The sequence below is a fragment of the Podarcis bocagei genome, assembly GCF_964188305.1.
Source record: "Podarcis bocagei genome assembly, chromosome: Z".
Lineage (NCBI taxonomy): Eukaryota > Metazoa > Chordata > Lepidosauria > Squamata > Lacertidae > Podarcis > Podarcis bocagei.
The window spans coordinates 2,731,682-2,750,451 of NC_138140.1; the positions used below are offsets into that span (position 1 = coordinate 2,731,682).

At 50.0% G+C, this 18,770-nt stretch overlaps 1 protein-coding gene and 1 long non-coding RNA gene across 2 annotated transcripts in view; one reads left to right on the plus strand and one right to left on the minus strand.

Annotated features, from left to right (window-relative positions):
* DAB2IP (DAB2 interacting protein) overlaps positions 1-11,086 on the minus strand; it is a 319,383-nt gene extending 308,297 nt beyond the window's left edge. Inside the window, exon 1 of the mRNA XM_081179662.1 lies at positions 10,580-11,086. Coding sequence (XP_081035788.1) covers positions 10,580-10,622 — 43 coding nt within the window. The 5' untranslated portion in view covers positions 10,623-11,086. The remainder of the gene's footprint in view (positions 1-10,579) is intronic.
* Positions 1-18,549, plus strand: part of LOC308579117 — a 522,075-nt gene extending 503,526 nt beyond the window's left edge. The window contains exon 3 of the long non-coding RNA XR_014004300.1: positions 18,505-18,549. This is a non-coding gene — a long non-coding RNA (uncharacterized lncRNA). The remainder of the gene's footprint in view (positions 1-18,504) is intronic.
* Positions 18,550-18,770: the final 221 nt, after the last annotated feature.

The window sequence follows — 18,770 nt, forward strand, 5'->3', positions numbered from 1 at the left end:
CAAACTCGGGGGATAGCGGCAGGGGCGCAGCGCGCCTTTGCCGCTGTCCCCCGACTTGGCTAGAAGGGTGGCGGGGGGAGAAGCCTGCTCCTCCCCGTCGCCAGCCCCGCAAACTCGGGGGACAGCGGCAGGGGCGCAGCGCGCCTTTGCCGCTGTCCCCCGACTTGTCTAGAAGGCTGGCGGGGGGAGAAGCCTGCTCCTCCCCGTCGCCAGCCCCGCAAACTCGGGAGACAGCGGCAGGGGCGCAGCGCGCCTTTGCCGCTGTCCCCCGACTTGGCTAGAAGGCTGGCGGGGGGAGAAGCCTGCTCCTCCCCGTCGCCAGCCCCGCAAACTCGGGAGACAGCGGCAGGGGCGCAGCGCGCCTTTGCCGCTGTCCCCCGACTTGGCTAGAAGGCTGGCGGGGGGAGAAGCCTGCTCCTCCCCGTCGCCAGCCCCGCAAACTCGGGGGACAGTGGCAGGGACGCAGCGCGCCTTTGCCGCTGTCCCCCGACTTGTCTAGAAGGCTGGCGGGGGGAGAAGCCTGCTCCTCCCCGTCGCCAGCCCCGCAAACTCGGGGGACAGCGGCAGGGGCGCAGCGCGCCTTTGCCGCTGTCCCCCGACTTGGCTAGAAGGCTGGCGGGGGGAGAAGCCTGCTCCTCCCCGTCGCCAGCCCCGCAAACTCGGGAGACAGCGGCAGGGGCGCAGCGCGCCTTTGCCGCTGTCCCCCGACTTGGCTAGAAGGCTGGCGGGGGGAGAAGCCTGCTCCTCCCCGTCGCCAGCCCCGCAAACTCGGGGGACAGCGGCAGGGGCGCAGCGCGCCTTTGCCGCTGTCCCCCGACTTGGTTAGAAGGCTGGGGGGGGAGCCTGGTTTTGCGGGAGGCGGGGGAATCCCCCCGCCTCCCAGGAAAGCCAGGAGAAGCCGTGCAGCCCTTTTAAAAGGCGCGTGGCTTCTGCCGGTTTTGCGGGAGGTGGGGGAATCCCCCCGCCTCCCAGGAAAGCCAGGAGAAGCCGTGCAGCCCTTTTAAAAGGCGCGTGGCTTCTGCCAGTTTTGCGGGAGGTGGGGGAATCCCCCCGCCTCCCAGGAAAGCCAGGAGAAGCCGTGCAGCCCTTTTAAAAGGCGCGCGGCTTCTGCCGGTTTTGCGGGAGGTGGGGGAATCCCCCCGCCTCCCAGGAAAGCCAGGAGAAGCCGTGCAGCCCTTTTAAAAGGCGCGCGGCTTCTGCCGGTTTTGCGGGAGGTGGGGGAATCCCCCGCCTCCCAGGAAAGCCAGGAGAAGCCGTGATCTCTTCAAAGGGTTTGCACGGCTTCTGCGGGCTTTGGGGAGAGGTGAGGGAATCCCCCCCACCTCCCAGTGAAGCCAGGAAAGCCCTGTGCAGCCCCTCCGCCAAGGAGAGGCTGCACGGGGCTAAAGGGGAAGCCAAAACAGCGAGCGGGATCCATCCCGCTCGCTGCCTTGGCTTGATCCATAGCTGCACGCAACCCCTCCGGCAGGGAGAGGTTGTGTGCAGCCTGTACGCTGCTCTTTGGGGCTGCGGGGGGGGAAAAAGATTTTTTTTCTTGAATTCCCCCCCTAAAAACTGGGTGCGCCCTATGGTCCGGTGCGCCCTATGGTGCGAAAAATACGGTGAAAAAGCAACAGCTTCTGTTGTTGTTTTTGAGGAAACGCACTCTATGTAGACACTTAGCAACCTACGTTTACAGCAGAAAATTACTTTTCACACAACCGCTGCTGCCTGAAGCTGTTTTCATTCATAGCTAACACTTGGCTGCTGCTGCCGCCGCCAAACAAACAAACAAACAAGAGAGATGAAAGAAAGAGGAAGAAGATACCTTTTTCTGCCTAAGGGCCACATTCTCTCCTGGACACTTTCCAGGGGCCACATGCCACAAAGAGAAAGGGGGAGGGAGCAAAATACACTGGCTTACCTTTGGGCAAAGAGAGTGTGGCCACCAACTTGGACGGCTTTAAAAGAGAATTTGACAAATTCACAGAGGAAACGGCGATCAATGGCTGCTAGCCAGGATGGCCATGATCCACCTCCTCTGTCAGAGGCAGTGCACGGCAGTGAGGATGTGGGGGCGCAGGCCTGGATCCATAGCTGTCAAGCGTCCCTTATTTGGCGGGACAGTCCCTTATCCCAGCGCCATGTCCCACTGCTGTCCCTTATTGATGATGTCCCTTAAATAAGCTACTGAAGGTAATGGGGCCCTTTCTATGTCCAGCTGTGCTTTGTCAACAACAAATTGTTGCTGTTTTTTGTGTTGAATATATGCTATATGGTAATTTATGGACCTAATAGGTATCTAAAGCCATTTGCACGCAACAAAATATGTATTTTATCGAAGTAATTGTTGATCCCTTATTTTGGCTGCTGATCCCTTATTTTCGAGGCTGCTGGTCCCTTATTTTCAAATCTGTAAGTTGACAGCTATGCCTGGATCTGCTGGGGGAGACAGCATGTTTTGCCTCAAGCAGAATATCCTGGGCTGGCTCTTCCTAGCGAGGCAGTAAGGGGATGGCAAGGGGGCACAGCAGGTATAAATGACCACCATTTTGTTGGCATCCATCTGTCTCAATAGACAATGGAGTGTGCCCGTCAGGATGAAGTGCTGTGTTGGCAGCACCCAAGTTACCTCCCAGGGGCTGTGTGTCTGGGCTGTGTGTCTGGAGGTCTTGGGCTGCCCAGACAACAAGAGCTCCCTCTCTGCCTCACTGATATGGTCCAAGGGAAAGCGGAGCAAGATGTTTGGCACCTGCTTGCCTGCAGGAGATGCTGGAAGGAGGCGTACAAGGAGTCATCTAACCACCTTAGGGACTCTGCTCTGGACTTATGTAAAGTTTACTTCTTAGCCTTTTCGTCTTGAACTCCTTGAAAGAAAAAGGTGATATATAAATTTAATAAATAAAAATGAAATGACAGCACGAAGCAGTGTCTGCACAGGAGATTTCAGCCAACCCCAAAGGAACCTTCATGCAGAGCAAGACCACTTTGTGCATTCTTCATGGTCCAGACAAGGCAGTGAAATTTGAAGCATCCTCAGCCGCCTAGCATCTCTGAGTCATAGGATCTCTGATACATGCATGCATATCAGGCATACGGCATCTGAGTTGTGCCAAGCATGGCGCTGAAGGAAAAGTCTGCTCTTCTCATGTATTGAAGTCCCATCCTTAAAAATAACTGACCACCAGTCCAGTGCCAAGGGTCAAGATTCTCTCTCTTGAATGGTGAGCCTCCAAATGGATACCAGCAATAGCTGTTGCTCCCTCTCTACCCCACCCACAGCACTTAACCCTCTTAATAAGCAACAACAACTTCTGGCCTTATCCATAAACAAAAGGTCTGGAGCCTTAGCGTCCACCCTTCTCATCTCTGGGTCTTTCCAGACTTGCTGCCTTCTCATCTTGGAGAGCGGAATGGGATAACAAAGCTCGCATTTGGAAACAAAGCCCTCATCACATAACAGTTCATTTCATATTTGTCCCTACCACCAGTAGAAGCCCATTGGGGCCCTCCCAACTCTACAGTTCTGTGAACCAACGCTGTGATGCCAGCATTTCAGGGCAACAGACCAGATGGCCCTTTGGGTCCCTTCCAAATCTATGATTCTGCAAATTTGGCTGAATCTCGATGACATTTCAGACTTTTATGCAGCTCTTCAGCTTTCCTTTTCATAGCTTGAAAGAAGGAAAGGTTGTGGGCAAAGTAGCTGGTTCCTCTTCCACCTCCCCACCTCACCTCCCCCAGTGCTGCTTCCCCATCTGAAGCCCCAAAAATCCCCCTGTCCCCATGTGAGACTTTTCCTCTGGGCGAAGCAGCCATTCCTTCAAGGTGGCTTCCACTGAGTACCAACATTCCACAACAGGTCCTACCTGCTCAGAATGTTTGTAGACATTCTGTGAATTCTGTGGCAGCACAGGCACCTTGATCAACGGCCTTAAAAGAAACCTAAGGATTTTCTAATTTCTGTTTGTTTGCTAATTACTACCGAACATGTAAGGAGGTAGTTTACAAATCATGAACCTTTTCCAACGTTTCCAAAGTCTCTTAAGGTTTTTTGTGTGGCATGGTGGTGGTGGAAAGAGTATAAATTGTTCCATAGTAGTGCTCTTTTGATGCCTTCCCCAGCTTCATCACAACCCTGAAAGTTCAGCTCCCTTTACCTCATGCTAAGTCCCACCAAAGTGAGGAACATTATTCAGAGATGTTTTAAACCTGCAGATTCAGTGCCAGGTAGAGTTGGCACCAAACCTGCACGTTTAAAAGCTTCCCTGAACAAAGGTTTCCTATGAAGCAGGCCAGCATTACTGATCTGCTGGAGTCACCCATTTCAGACACAACTATTCAAAATCCAAAAGGCCAAAATCCAAAAAGGATTTATCATTTGCTATTGTGTTATCCAGTTGAAATATAGGGATGCTAAAAGGTAGAGGGTAAAGGGACTCCTGACCGTTAAGCCCAGTCACCGACGACTCTGGGGTTGTGGTGCTCATCTCACTTTACTGGCCAAGGGAGTCGGTGTTTGTCCACAGGCAGCTTCCAGGTCATGTGGCCAGCATGACTAAGCCACTTCTGGCGAACCAGAGCAGTGCACGGAAACGCCGTTTACCTTCCCGCTGGAGTGGTACCTATTTATCTACTTGCACTGGTATGCTTTTGAACTGCTAGGTTGGCAGGAGCTGGGACCGAGCAATGGGGGTTCATCCTGTCATGGGGATTCAAACTGCCAACCTTCTGATTGGCAAGCCCAAGAGGCTCTGTGGACCACAGCGCCACCTGTGTCCCTACCCCAAATCAGTGCTGTCCAGATGTTTTGGACCACATCACCCCCAGCCAGCCTGACCAATGGTTCGTGGTGATGGGAGCTGTAGTTCAAAACATCTGGGTGCCACCCAGCAGGAGCAGGGTGGGCCATACAAGTTCTTTGACTGATGCCTAGAGATGAGATGGTTTTGCCCTTTCCATACCATGTGTTCTTTTCCTCTAGAATCTTTGTTTAATCAGAATAACTTCCAAGACTGAAGCATCATGTTGAGTTCAGCAGCAATGGAAGCTTCCATGGGCTATGTTCTGTCTCCATGGCCAGAGCCAGCAGTGTTTCTGAATGCCAGTTTCTGGAAATGGCAGGAGAGTAGAATGCTGTTGCACTCAGATGGGCACCAACTTGGACGGCTTTAAAAGAGGATTACACAAATTTGTGGAGGAGGAGAGAGCTATCCATGGCTACCAGCCATGATGGCTCTGCTCTGCCTCACCAGTCAGAGTCAATGACACTTCTGAATACCACTCTGGAAACCACAGGTGCAGAGAGTGTTCTATTGCTTGGGTCCTGGTTGTTGGTTCCCCATAGACATCTCATTGGCTACTGTGAGAACAGGAGTCTGGGCTGGATGGGCAAGTTCTCACAGTGGTCAGTCAGATGTCTATGGGAAACCTTCATGCAAAATCTGAGCACTGTTCCATACTGTTGTGTCCAGCAACTGGAATTCGGAAACACTACTGCTAGATCTCCAAGAAGGGAGATTCTGACTATAATAATAATAATTTATTATTTATACCCTGCCCATCTGGCTAGGTTTCCCCAGCCACTCTGGGCGGCTTCCAACAGATTATTAAAATACAATAGTCTATTAAACATTAAAAGCTTCCCTAAACAGGGCTGCCTTCAGATGTCTTCTAAAAGTCTGGTAGTTGTTCTTCTCTTTGACATCTGATGGGAGGGCATTCCACAGGGTGGGTGCCACTACCGAGAAGGCTCTGTGCCTGGTTCCCTGTAACTTGGCTTCTCGCAGTGAGGGAACCACCAGAAGGCCCTCAGCACTGGACCTCGGTGTCCGGGCAGAATGAGGGGGGTGGAGATGCTCCTTCAGGTATACTGGACTGAGGCTGTTTAGGACTGAACATTAGGAGGAAATTTCTGACAGTAAGAGCTGCTCAACAGTAGAACAGACTACCTCAGATAGTCTCCTTCATTTGACGTTTTTAAACAGTGGTTCGATGGCCATCTGTCAGGGATTCTTTGTTGTGATTCCTGTGTATTGCAGAATTCTATGATCAATCTCTTCCGGAACCCCAGCTCAGAGCATGTTGGGATGTCAGAGAGATTCCTTCTAAAGCTTCCCCTAGAATCTTCCAAGGCTCTTCTTACTCCTTTGCAAATGTTCCATAGCTGAACCTTTTCTTACAGAAATTTCTCTGAAGCCAGCTGAGCAACAATAATCTTGAAAATACTTATTCTATATATAGTTGGCAATTATATAAGTATGCCATGATTGACATTATATGTGAGGGATGGGGGGGGAGTAATGAGTGCACACATTTGGAGTGCAAAGTCGGTTTCTCCTGCAAAAGCCAAACCTGATACCGTATTATGCAGCGCCCTGGGGAGTGCAAAGCAGGGGTGGCTACCGGCAGCTGGGGAACATTGTTCTGGCCCTCCATATCACAGAATCATATCGTAAAGTTGGAAGGTTCCCCTAGGGGTCATCTAGTCCAACCCACGACTATGCAGGAATTACAGCTAAAGAATTCCTGGCAGATGGCCATGCAAGTTCCTCCTAATGCTTAGTCAGAATCACCTTCCTTGTCATTCTAATCCATTGGTTTGGGTCCTCACCTCTGGAACATCAGGAAGCAAGCTTGCTCAATCTTCCATGTGGCAGACTCTCAGGCATTTGATGACAGTTATCCGTATAGTCAAAGCTATGGTTTTCCCAGTAGTGATGTATGGAAGTGAGAGCTGGACCATAAAGATGGCTGATCACCGAAGAATTGATGCTTTTGAATTATGATGCTGGAGGAGACTCTTGAGAGTCCCATGGACTGCAAGAAGATCAAACCTATCCATTCTGAAGGAGATCAGCCCTGAGTGCTCACTGGAAGGACAGATCCTGAAGCTGAGGCTCCAATACTGTGGCCACCTCATGAGAAGAGAAGACTCCCTGGAAAAGACCCTGATGTTGGGAAAGATGGAGGGCACAAGGAGAATGGGACAACAGAGGACGAATCATAGAAGCATAGAGTTGGAATAGACCACAAGGGCCATCGAGTCCAACCCCCTGCCAAGCAGGAAAGACCATCAGAGCACTCCTGACATATGGTTGTCAAGCCTCTGCTTAAAGACCTCCAAAGAAGGAGACTCCACCACACTCCTTGGCAGCAAATTCCACTGTCGAACAGCTCTTACTGTCAGGAAGTTCTTCCTAATGTTTAGGTGGAATCTTCTTTCTTGTAGTGATGGTTGGACAGTGTTCGCAAAGCTACCAGCATGAGTTTGACCAAACTGCAGGAGGCAGTGGAAGACAGGAGTGCCTGGCATGCTCTGGTCCATGGGGTCACGAAGAGTTGGGCACGACTAAATGACTAAACAACAACAACAAATCCTATCCCCTCTCAGTCTTCTCTCTCCAGGCTAAACTTACCCCTCAACTGCTCTTCATTAGGCTTGGTTTCCAGACCCTTGATCATCCTGACCTCTCACTCCTCTGCACATGGTCCAGCTTATCAATATCCTTAAACTGTAACGTCCAGAAGTAGACACAGTATTCCAGGTATAGGCAGAAGAGAGTGATATGATTACTTCCCTTGATTAGGACACTAGACTTCAGTTGATGCAACCTAGAACTACATTAGATTTTTTTGCTGCTGCATCACACTGTAGACGCATGCTAAGCCTGTGATCTCCTAAGCCCCCTAGATCCTTTTCACAAGTACTGCTATCAAGCAAGGTGCCCCCATCCTGTATTTGTGCATTCAGCTATTCCTACCTAAGTGTTTAAGGTCTTTATTTAGCAAAGCATTAAGTAACAGGGACCAGGAGTTTTGTTCAAACTGCCTTTTTTTCATAGCCAGTAGGGCTTTGTACCTAAGTGTACATTAGTCCCTGTTGAAATTTGTTTTGTTAGTTTTGATCAAGTGATGGGAAAGATCTCCCAGGTCCTGGAACAAGGAGAGTCGGGCAAAGAATCAGATCTGCTATCAGGCAGCTCCCAGCATTTTTCCAGCCTTTCCAACCAATCCATGGAAAGGGCAATAAGGAAGACTTTTCTTTATGATTGCCACTTGGTGGATCAGAGGAACGCTGTTGACATAGTCTATCTTGATTTCAGTAAAGCATTTGACAAGGTCTCCCATGATATTCTTGTGAGGAAGCTGGTAAAATGTGGGTTGAATGAGGTGGATTTTTAGCTGGTTGCCTGACCGAACCCAAAGAGTTCTCACTAATGGTTCCTTGTCAACCTGGGGAAAAATGACAAGTGGGGTGCTGCAGGGTTCTGTCCTGGGCCCACTGTTGTCTGACATCTTTATAAATGACTTGGATGAAGGAATTGGAGAACTGGGTCCAAGCTAACAAAATGTTTTACAATAGGGACAAATGTCAGGTTCTGCACTTAGGCAGGAAGAACCAGCTGCACAAATATAGGATGGAGGACCCATGGCTTACCAGCAGTACATGAGAAAATGATCTAGGGGTCTTGGTGGACCACAAACTTAACAGTGTGATGGAGCAGCAAAAAAGCTAATGCTATTCTAGGCTGCATCAACAGAAGTATAGTGTCCATATCGAGGGAAATAATAGTACTACTCTATTCTGCCTTGGTCAGACCACACCTGGAATAGTGTGTCTAATTCTGGGCACCACAATTTAGGATGGATGTTGACAAGCTGGAAGGTGAGCAATGGAGGCACCCAAGATGATCAAGGGTCTAGAAACCAAGCCTTATGAGAATAGTTGAAGGAGCTGGGTAGGTTTAGCCTGGAAAAGAGGAGACTGAGAGGAGATATCATAGCCATCTTCAAATATCTCAAGGGCTGTCAGATGGAAGAGGGAGCGTGCTTGTTTTCTCCTGCTCTGGAGGGTAGGACCTGAACCAAGGGCTTCAAGTTACAAGAAAACAGATTCCAGCTAGACATCAGGAAGAACTTTCTGACAGTAAGAGCTGTTCAACTGTGGAATGGTCTCCCTTAGGAGGTGGTGGACTCTCCTTCTCTGGAGGTTGTTAAGCAGAGGTTGGATGGCCATCAGTCATGGATGCTTGAGCTGAGATTCCTGCATTGCATGGGGTTGGACTAGATGACCCTTGGGTACCTTCCAACTCTAAATTCTATGATTCCCATAAGAGCTCTGCACACCTTACAAAATATGCACAGCTTAACAAATAACTACCAATAGCAACACAGTACCAATCTGCTGGTCTCCTCCCCACTTCTGACATTCCATCAGAAGTTTAAACAGAAATCATGTGTTTACTCCACGGTGGGGGAGCCCACACAACCATACCATATTAATATTCTGCCTCCAGACAATCCATGTTCTCTGCCCCAAAAAATGCTAAATTCTACAACTTGCATAAATTATGCAAATTAAGACAATTGTGTAATTTATTCAACTTTTGCTAGTCATGGGGCATTAAATCCTGCCCCCCACAACTGGAATCTCTTCCAGCTATCTTTCTAGCATAAGAGCAGACATGGGGAATCCCTTTTAACCTGAGGACCACATTCGGTTCTGGGGGACCTTCCTGGGGCCACATGCCAGTTTGTGGGCAGGGGCAGAGGCAAAAGTTGGCAGAACAACAGGCATTCATTTTGCCTTTGTACCTTAGGCTGTTTTACACACACCCATGCACACCCCTCTCTCTATTCTCCATCCAGACAAGCAAGGAGTATTATTCCACATTCCAGCCAGGCAAAAATGCATGAGGATGGGGCAAGGAGGGCCACAGACCGGTGTGGGGAGAATTCCAAGAGCCAGACAGAGAGTTCTGGGGGAAGCAGGCAGACTAGGGGTCCCCAGTGCAGTTTTAGGCATTTCAGGTGCTGTCACCCACCCATATCCAAGCACAGTGCCATGAGGTCTAGAAACTTAATTTTTAAGAGAAAGGAGGAGGAAGAGCTCAAGAAGTCCCGACTCTCACATGATGCTCTCTTATAGACACATCAGCATCCTCAATATAACATTTGCCAGCCTGCGAGAACAGAGATCAGGTTGTCAGCTCTGGGCAGAAACCAGTCACTTTGTTCCTGATGGTAGCTCATAGGACTCTTTATCTCACGGTTGTGGGTTCGAACTCCACGTTGGGCCAAAGATTCCTACATTGCAGGGGATTGGACAAGATGACCTCCATGGCCATTTCCAACTCTACAATTCTATGATGCCACAAGCTCAATATTTTTTATCCCTCCCAGGAAGGCTCCCAGAACACCCACAACCTCTGCCTAACTCAGCTTCTTTCCGAGTTACAAAACCGACCAGAGCCAGAACCGCCTTCAGCACCAGAGGAAAGCAAGCAACCCAAAACTTTGGGGATGAAATGCTTCCGTATGAACTTTTGTTCACTTGCTGTTTGTTGAATGTATATCCCAAAGGAGTCCAGGGCAGCACTTCCTGAAGAAGAAGCTGGTGAAGCCCGGAAGCCTGCACATTCCGAAACCAAATCCAGCCAGCTGCCTCCCAAATTCTTATCCCTTTTTGCACTTTTGGTGCCACCTATTCCTTTTACGGAGGCACAAACTGATCCCAGCCCAGGACTAGAATAGGACAGGTCGCACCTGAAAAGTTACTTTAAAAAAAAAAAAAGAGTCCCCTCCGGTGGCTCCTTACCCCGAGAGTCGTCCTCTTGGTCCGACGGGTTGTTGGGATCCATTACTTCCGGGAGAAGCTCCCACCGCGCCGTGTCTCCATGCAGCGAAGCGAGAGGAAAGGTTATCTTAAAAGGAAAACTTGGAGGGGGAGGAGGAGCAGGAAAAGCGAAGCCCTGCTGCTGCCTCAAACCAATTCACCTGCCTGACGAGCTAGCGCCACATCCAAAAGGGGACATCGGGAGGCGCCTCCCTTGGCGTGACACGGCCTGGCCGGCTTCCCAATTCGCCGGCTGACCCTCGCGGCTCGCGGGTCTTTCTCCAACATCTCGAGCAAAAGGCATACCGCTCTTTCTTCCCCCCACTGTGCGCGAGCCTTTCAAACTCTCGGCTCCTCTCCCGAAATCGCCAGCTCTCTCGGACGAAAGTTCAGAAGCCGTGCGGAGGTGGGGGGGGGAGGTGTGCGGTGGGGGGACACGAGGTTGGCAGAGGAGGATGAAGAAAGAGCTCCTTGCAAGCGGTAAGGTTGCGGGGGGGGGTGGAAAGAGAGAAGACCAGCCTCCAAGCCACACTGTTGCATAACGCAAAGGGCTGCTATAATAATAACACATATAAAGTGGTGTGTTCCTTGGGGAGGAAGGAGGGAGGGAGAAAGAGCGTGGGGGGGGGGGAGACGGAGAAGGAGAGGGAAAGGGAGAGAGAGAGAGTCGGCAGGAAGAATCAACGCTTAGGAAGGGGAAGGAAAACCCACCCCAAACATCTCAGGAAATACAGAATTGACTGAACCCCAGGAAGGCCCACAGACGTCTCTCTCCTGATCATGGCTGGCTTACTTTCTGAGCATCCTCATACACCCTGGCTGCATTTGAGCCCCTTGTTGGCCAGAGAGGGGTCTTCCCCCCCCCCAATAAAATAAAATAAAATCCTGGCAGGCATGGACTTGGGTGACTCTGCACTAGGGCACCAGCTGCGCCTTCCTTGCTGCAGTGCCTTGTCCTATATTTACCTCCTTTTGGCAAGCCTCTGGTGCTGCTGGCGGGTTTGCATGGGCTCCAAGAGCAGCAGAGCTCCTGCCAGGAGCTGCACTGTTGTCATTTGCCCTTAACAGAGCTGCTGAGGAATCTAGAGGCTGCAGTGGGGGCGGGGGAGGCAGGGGGGTTGCCTAAAAGGATGCAGAAATAATTTCTTGCCCCTGTCAAGCCCACTGAACAGACCATAGAGGGATTAGCACCGTGATTCAACTGAGCCCCCTAGCAGTAGTTGCATCCACTAACCTAACCCCCCCTACCCCGCCACTGAGGTCCGGTTGCGAACACACTGCTCTGAGGGGAAAGTGTCAGCTATGGAATGTCCACAAACACCACTGATTTCTCCCACAAATGCAGGGAAGAATCCCCCTTCCAAAGCCATTGGAGCCAGATGCTACTACAACCACATTCATGTGGCAGGAAATTCCATAAGATAGGTTGTTTGGGGGAGGGGCATGTCCCAGAGGGAATTTGGGGAGTGCAGGTTTCTCCTTGCATGGTGAGTTGCCCCGCTACTGACTTCCCCTCCTCTGGTGGATAGATCCAGCAAGCTAAAACAGAATCCCCCTGGCACACCTTTTGCATTGAAATCCTGCAGGGGCTGGCCATTATATTTGGGCAGAGGGAGGCAAATGGGTAGGAAAGCAGGGAGGGCACACCCCCCCCCCAGGCATGACCCAGAGACAGGGAAGGTTGCGCATTTGGCTGGGGGGTGTCAACCCTGCAAACATTTGGCCAGGAGACTGACAAGGAAGCTAGGAAGAGAGCGCTTGTCCAGATCATAATCGTACATGGACAGGCCCTGATTTGAATGAATCAGCCAAACCTTCCAGGACTGTAAAAGGGGGGGTTGCAGGCAGATTGGCATTTCCAGCCACAGCGCCAATGGCAGTGGTGGGCGGACAAATGATGGAGAGTCGGAGAAGTTCACAAGCACTGCATGGGGGAGAGGGGGGTGGCATGAAACTACGGTGACTGTACCACAATTCCAGCCAGCACTCAGAGAGAGAGGGAGGGAAGGAGAGGGAGGGAGGGAGAAGGAGAGAGGCAAATTTCTAGGCTGCTCTTCTGGACTGAAGAACTTAAGAAAAGGCTGCTGGGTCAGGTTAGTGGTCAAGCCCACAGTGGCCAAGCAGATGCCCCAATAGGAAACCCACAAAGGGTTTCACATGAGCAATCTCCCCTCCTGCAGCTTTTCCCATCAACTGGTGCTCAGAAGCATATACTGCCTCCAATCATAAAAGCAAAGGGACCTCTGACCATTAGGTCCAGTTGCTGACAACTCTGGGGTTGCGTCACTCATCTCACTTTATTGGCCGAGGGAGCCAGTGTACAGCTTCAGGGTCATGTGGCCAGCATGACTAAGCCGCTTCTTGCAAACCAGAGCCACGCACGGAAACACCGTTTTACCTTCCCATCGGAACGGTACCTATTTATCTACTTGCACTTTGACGTGCTTTCGAACTGCTAGGTTGGCAGGATCAGAGACCGAGCAACGGGAGCTCACCCCGTCGTGGGGATTTGAACCGCCAACCTTCTGATTAGCAAGTCCTAGGCTCTGTGGTTTAACCCACAGCGCCAACAGCATCCCCCAGCAACTGGTACTCAGAAGCATATACTGCCTCCGATCATTGTTCTTGTTTAGTCATTTAGTCGTGCCCGACTCTTTGTGACCCCCTGGACCAGAGCACGCCAGGCACTCCTGTCTTCCACTGCCTCCTGCAGTTTGGTCAGACTCATGCTGGTAGCTTCGAGAACACTGTCCAACCATCTCATCCTCTGTCATCCCCTTCTCCTTGTGCCCTCCATCTTTCCCAGCATCAGGGTCTTTTCCAGGGAGTCTTCTCTTCTCATGAGGTGGCCAAAGTCTTGGAGCCTCAGCTTCAGGATCTGTCCTTCCAGTGAGCACTCAGGGCTGATTTCCTTCAGAATGGAGAGGTTTGATCTTCTTGCAGTCCATGGGATGCTCCAATCATAGAGACATAGTATATAGGCATTGTTGGTAGTAGCCATTAATAAGCCTTTCTCTCCATGGTTTTGTCTAAATTCTCTTTTAAAGCCATCAAAGTTTGTGGCCAATGAGAGTCCTGCTGGATCAGGCCAATGGCCTCTCCAGCCCAGCATGCTGTCTTAACTCTGAATATCCAAATGCCTCAGTGGGAAATCTGCAAACATGACCCAAGCACATATGCATGAACTGAGAAAGCCCCACCAATTAGGCTTTGGGTATTGGTGGGATAGAAACATGGATCTCTCCTGTATCTCTTAAGCTGGCAGGCTCACATGGGAGAGGACCATCTTCCAAGTCAGCTGGTTCTGAGCTGTGTCTGGGACTTTGTGGACCTTAACCAGCACTTTGAATTATGCCTGGAAATGGACCCACCACGAAGGAAGCTGTTGTGACACAAGAGTCACTTGCTTGTTTTAATTGGCACCAGTCAATAGCCTGGCTGCAGAGGAGAGCAGCAGCCATGGAGGAAGGAAGGGGAGCCAGGTGGGGGGCGTGGGAGGAGGCTGGAGACCAGAAGAAGAAGGAGGAGGAGGTCATCAGGAGATACTGGGAAAATTGGGGGGGGGGGATAGCCTGGCTGCAGCATTCTGAGCCAGCTGACATTTCTGAACACCCTTCAAAGGCAGCCCCCCAGATAGCATGTTGCAGCAGTTCAAATGAGATGTAACTAAGGCGTGTGTCACAGTAGCAAGATCTGGCATCTCCAGGAATGGCTGCAGTTGGCACACCAGCCTCAGCTGTGCCAAAGTAGTTATCCAGATTTAGGGCTGGATCCCCACCACGAGGGAAAGCACACCTCCCATGTTCAAAAGCACTATACCGCTGATTACAAGGACTAGCAACAGAAAGGGGTCGCCTTCATCCGCTGCTTGTGAGGATCCAGTTAGAGACAGAATAATGGATGAGACGGACCTTTGATTGGTCTGATCTAGCAGGGTAGAGGCAACTGAAGCGTATCCAGTACCCATGGACATTATCAAATTATCTGAAACAAGGCAGGTATTAATTGTGGAGGAAGGAAAGACCTGTGCAGATGGACTGAATATCACAGTGGTGGCATTTGAAAGGAAGGCTCCAGCGGCTCTCATTGTATTCCGAAATGGTTGCAACAGAATGATTGTGCTGATTTCTTAGCTCCTTTTAAATATATTCTTCAAGAGCTGTGGGGGAATGTTTTGAATCTGTAAAGAGCTGTCTGCCAGAGAGAGAGGGGGGGGGGAGGACTTTTGCATGCTTTTGCCAAAAGCTCAAAAGGAATCAGCTGGAGGAGGAGGAGGAGGAGGGTGGGTTTGTCCCACTAAGAAGGGTGACGAGATAGGGAGGGAAGCAGGGGTTCTTGGAAAAACACATTTTCACTGAATTCAGGGCCACTTCAGTGCAATACAGCAGTGGACTGGGTGTAGGATTCCAGCTCAAGAACCGCTGTTCCCATTTTGTGGCAGGCTAGCGTGGGAGCAGATCTGTAGGTTGGGGAAAGCGGCAAGATGGCCAATGGGTAGATTAAGATGCCTGACAAGAGGAGACCCACAGCTTGCCCTGGAAACAAAGTAGTCTAGGACTGGAACGCAACTTGAGTGGGATGTCAAGGGCTGCACGCAATCAAGGCTTCAGCACCCCCTTCAGGCACTGCAGGGAAATGTCATGTTGACCCCTTTGACTGGTAAGTGATATGGAGTCTCACCTTAACCCCAGCCTGATATAAACATGAGGGGTCATTGCCAATACCTGGACTCAGGACCTCTTCCTCTTTAGAAGAAGGCTGCCCTACTCAGCCCCAAAATGTTCTAGCACAGACTTCCCCAACCTGGTGCTCCTCAAATCTTGATGAACTGAGTAGGAATAAGGAAGCTTCCTATGTAACTCCCCTCAGCTCCAGGCAGCATGGCTAATGGTTAGACATGATTGGCATTGTAATATTGTAATATTTGGCAGGTCACAGGTTCCTCATCCCTGCTCCAGATGATGCCCCCAAACAGCATTCTCCTTGCTTGCGATTCCCAGCAACTTGTACATGCTTCTTCCATCAGCAGACGTGAAGCTGAGACATTGTGACCAGTAGTCACCAACAGTGCCGGATTACCAAACAGGCAGAGTAAACAACGTCCTATGGGCCCCTGGAAAGAACTGAAGTGGGAAGAACAGAGGCAACTTCCATGCAGGTGTGTGGCCTGTTGGCTGCATTTGTGTGGCCTGTTGGGGGAAGACAGTGCTTTTTTGAAAAAAAATGTTTAGGGGTACTCTCATTTTCCTACTCATATTGAAATACTGCCCCTCAATGAGGCCAAACTTAGATTCACAGAATGTTTAGGGGTATGCATACCCCTGTGGTCCCCCAGAAAAAGCACTGCATAAGCTGGTGGAAGGGGTGTCAGTTTTGACAATAAGGAGTTAACTATCTGCCATGTGCATTCCTTTGGCTGGGGAGCACCCATGACATCCTAGCAGCTCTCTGCTGGAGAGTTGTGGAACACACTACATGAACGCACATCCAGAAATGTATGGTTATCCTGGCTTTGAGTCACATTCAACAGCACTAGTCACCCTGGCTCAGTGGAACCTCCAGACCCCAGAGGACTAGATGATGGGGGTCATATTGTAAAAGGGGGAAGTGCTCTTGCCTTCAAAGCCTGTTGATGGACTCCAGCTTCTGCCAGCTGTAGCCAGCATAGTCAATGGTCAGGCATGATGGCAGTTGATGAGAGGGGCTCAGAGTATCTTGATGGACACCCTGTAGCCATTACCCCAGGTGCTGTCCCACTTAGATTAGCCCTAGAGTTAAGCTGCCGAAGACCCACCCTACTTCTGACTGGCCACACGCTGTAATTCCAGGACCCAGCCACAGCAGCAGTGGTGGGTCCAGGCCACAGGCATACAGTGTTCTGCATCTCTAAGCTGTACTTGGGGTGTGAAATCAAGTGTGTGGGAGGTGGGAGATGAAGCCAGCCTTCAAGGCAGCTCTATTAAGTCCTGCATATGAGAGGCCAGCCTCTTCCTGACTGCAGGAAACTAAGAACCTGCTCACACGTGTTGCTTAGCAATTGAGCGTGGGAAGAGGCAAGGGCAGACTGGCCTGCTGGAAAGGCTGTGAATTTCATCCGTGCGGACGGATGCTTCATTTTCTCAGACAGCTGAAAACCGAACAGGGGCAGTAGACAAGGAAATATTAATATTAATATTAATATTAATATTAATAATTTTATTATTTGTACCTCACCTGTCTGACTGGGTTCCTGTTCTGAGATAACAGAGGGCACTTTGCTTCTACTCACTTTAATATCCTGCAACATTCTTTTTTAAAAAAAAGAATTATTAAAAAAAAATATTAGGAATTTAAATACAACATATTAGCTTACAAGATATCATCCTTAGTCCCCCCCAATTCCCCCTCCCCCTCCCCCCATAAAACATCCCCCCCTCCCCCCCCAGATTTCCCTCAGTTCCAATCTCTGGTTTCTCTATAGATGCTATTCTCTGTATGTTACAAAATTGTATAAATCCTTAATTTATATGACTAGTTATTATCAATAAAGAGTTTGTGAGTGTTTATTCAAAGCCTGCCAAGGAGTCCGGTTCACTTTGTTGCTTCTTTAAATACTTTGTAAAAGGTTCCCAATCATCTTTAAAGTCACAGTTGTCCTTGTCCCGTAATTTGTGTGTCAATTTTGCCAGTTCTGCATACTCCATCGGTTTCTCTTGCCATAGTTCTTTAGTCGGGGAACATCCTGCAACATTCAATGGCGACTAGCCATAATGGCTAAGCCTGGCCTCCATGGTTTGAGCAGCTAGCAATGCTTCTGAATGCCACTTGCTGAAAACTGCAGGAGGGGAGAAGATTGCTCTTGTGCTCAACTGCTGCTTGTCAGTTCAGAACATAAAAACATAAGATGAGCCTTCTGGGTCCGGACAATGACCCACTCAGTCCAGTATCCTGTTCTCACAGTGGCCAGCCTGATGCTTCAGTGAGAAGCCCATAGGACCCAAACACAGAAGCAACTCTCCCCTCCAACTGTTGCAAGATCCTTCACTAATCCAGGGATTGGACTAGCCCTCTCCTCCATGATTTTCCCTAACCCTCTTTTGAAGGCATCTAGGTTGGAGGCCAACACTGCTTTCCCACTGGCATCTGGATGCCAGCATGGTGTAGTGGTTAAGAGCAGTGGACTCGTAATCTGGTGAACTGGGTTCGCTTCCCCGCTCCTCCACATGCAGCTGCTGGGTGACCTTGGGCCAGTCACACTTCTCTGAAGTCTCTCAGCCCCACTCACCTCACAGAGTGTTTGTTGTGGGGGAGGAAGGGAAAGGAGAATGTGAGCCGCTTTGAGACTCCTTCGGGTAGTGATAAAGCGGGATATCAAATCCAAACTCCTCCTCTTCTTCTTCTTCTTCTTCTTCTTCTTCTTCTTCTTCTGGTTGACCACAGTGAGAGCAGGATGCTAGACTAGATGGACCATTGGCTTGATCCTTTAGGCTCTTCTTACATTCTTACGATGCACTGGTCTATGCTTACAATAGCAATTGTAAGCATAGCAATGCACACCAAGACACCCCCCTCCATGACATTTTGCACAAGGCTTCCCTCTGACTGTTGCATGTGGCCTGATCTCCACCAGCCTCTGAAGGGGGATGCTGAATTATCTGACGGACCTAAGGCATCCTCTAGTCCAGGGGTAGATGTCTTTTAGAAGACATCTAAAGGCAGCCCTGTTTAGGGAAGCTTTCAATGTTTCATAGGTTATTGTATTTTAGTGTTTTGTTGGAAGCCACCCAGAGTGGCTGGGGAAACCCAGCCAGATGGGCGGGGTATAAATAATAAATTATTCTTATTCTTATTTTTATTACCTAAGACCTGTGGGCCAGATGCGGCCCAATCGCCTTCTCAATCCGGCCCGCAGGCGGTCCGGGAATCAGCATGTTTTTACATGAATAGAATGTGCCCTTTTATTTAAAATGCATCTCTGGGTTATTTGTGGGGCATAGGAATTCATTCATTTCTCCCCCAAAAAATATAGTCCAGCCCACCACATGGTCTGAGAGATGGTGGACTGGCCCACAGCTGAAAAAGGTTGCTGACCCCTGATCTCGTCCAACTCCTGGATTAGTGAAGTATCTTCAATGTGGGATCTTGCAACTGTAATCTATACTTAAATATTTCCAGTGAAGGAGAGTCCATCCAT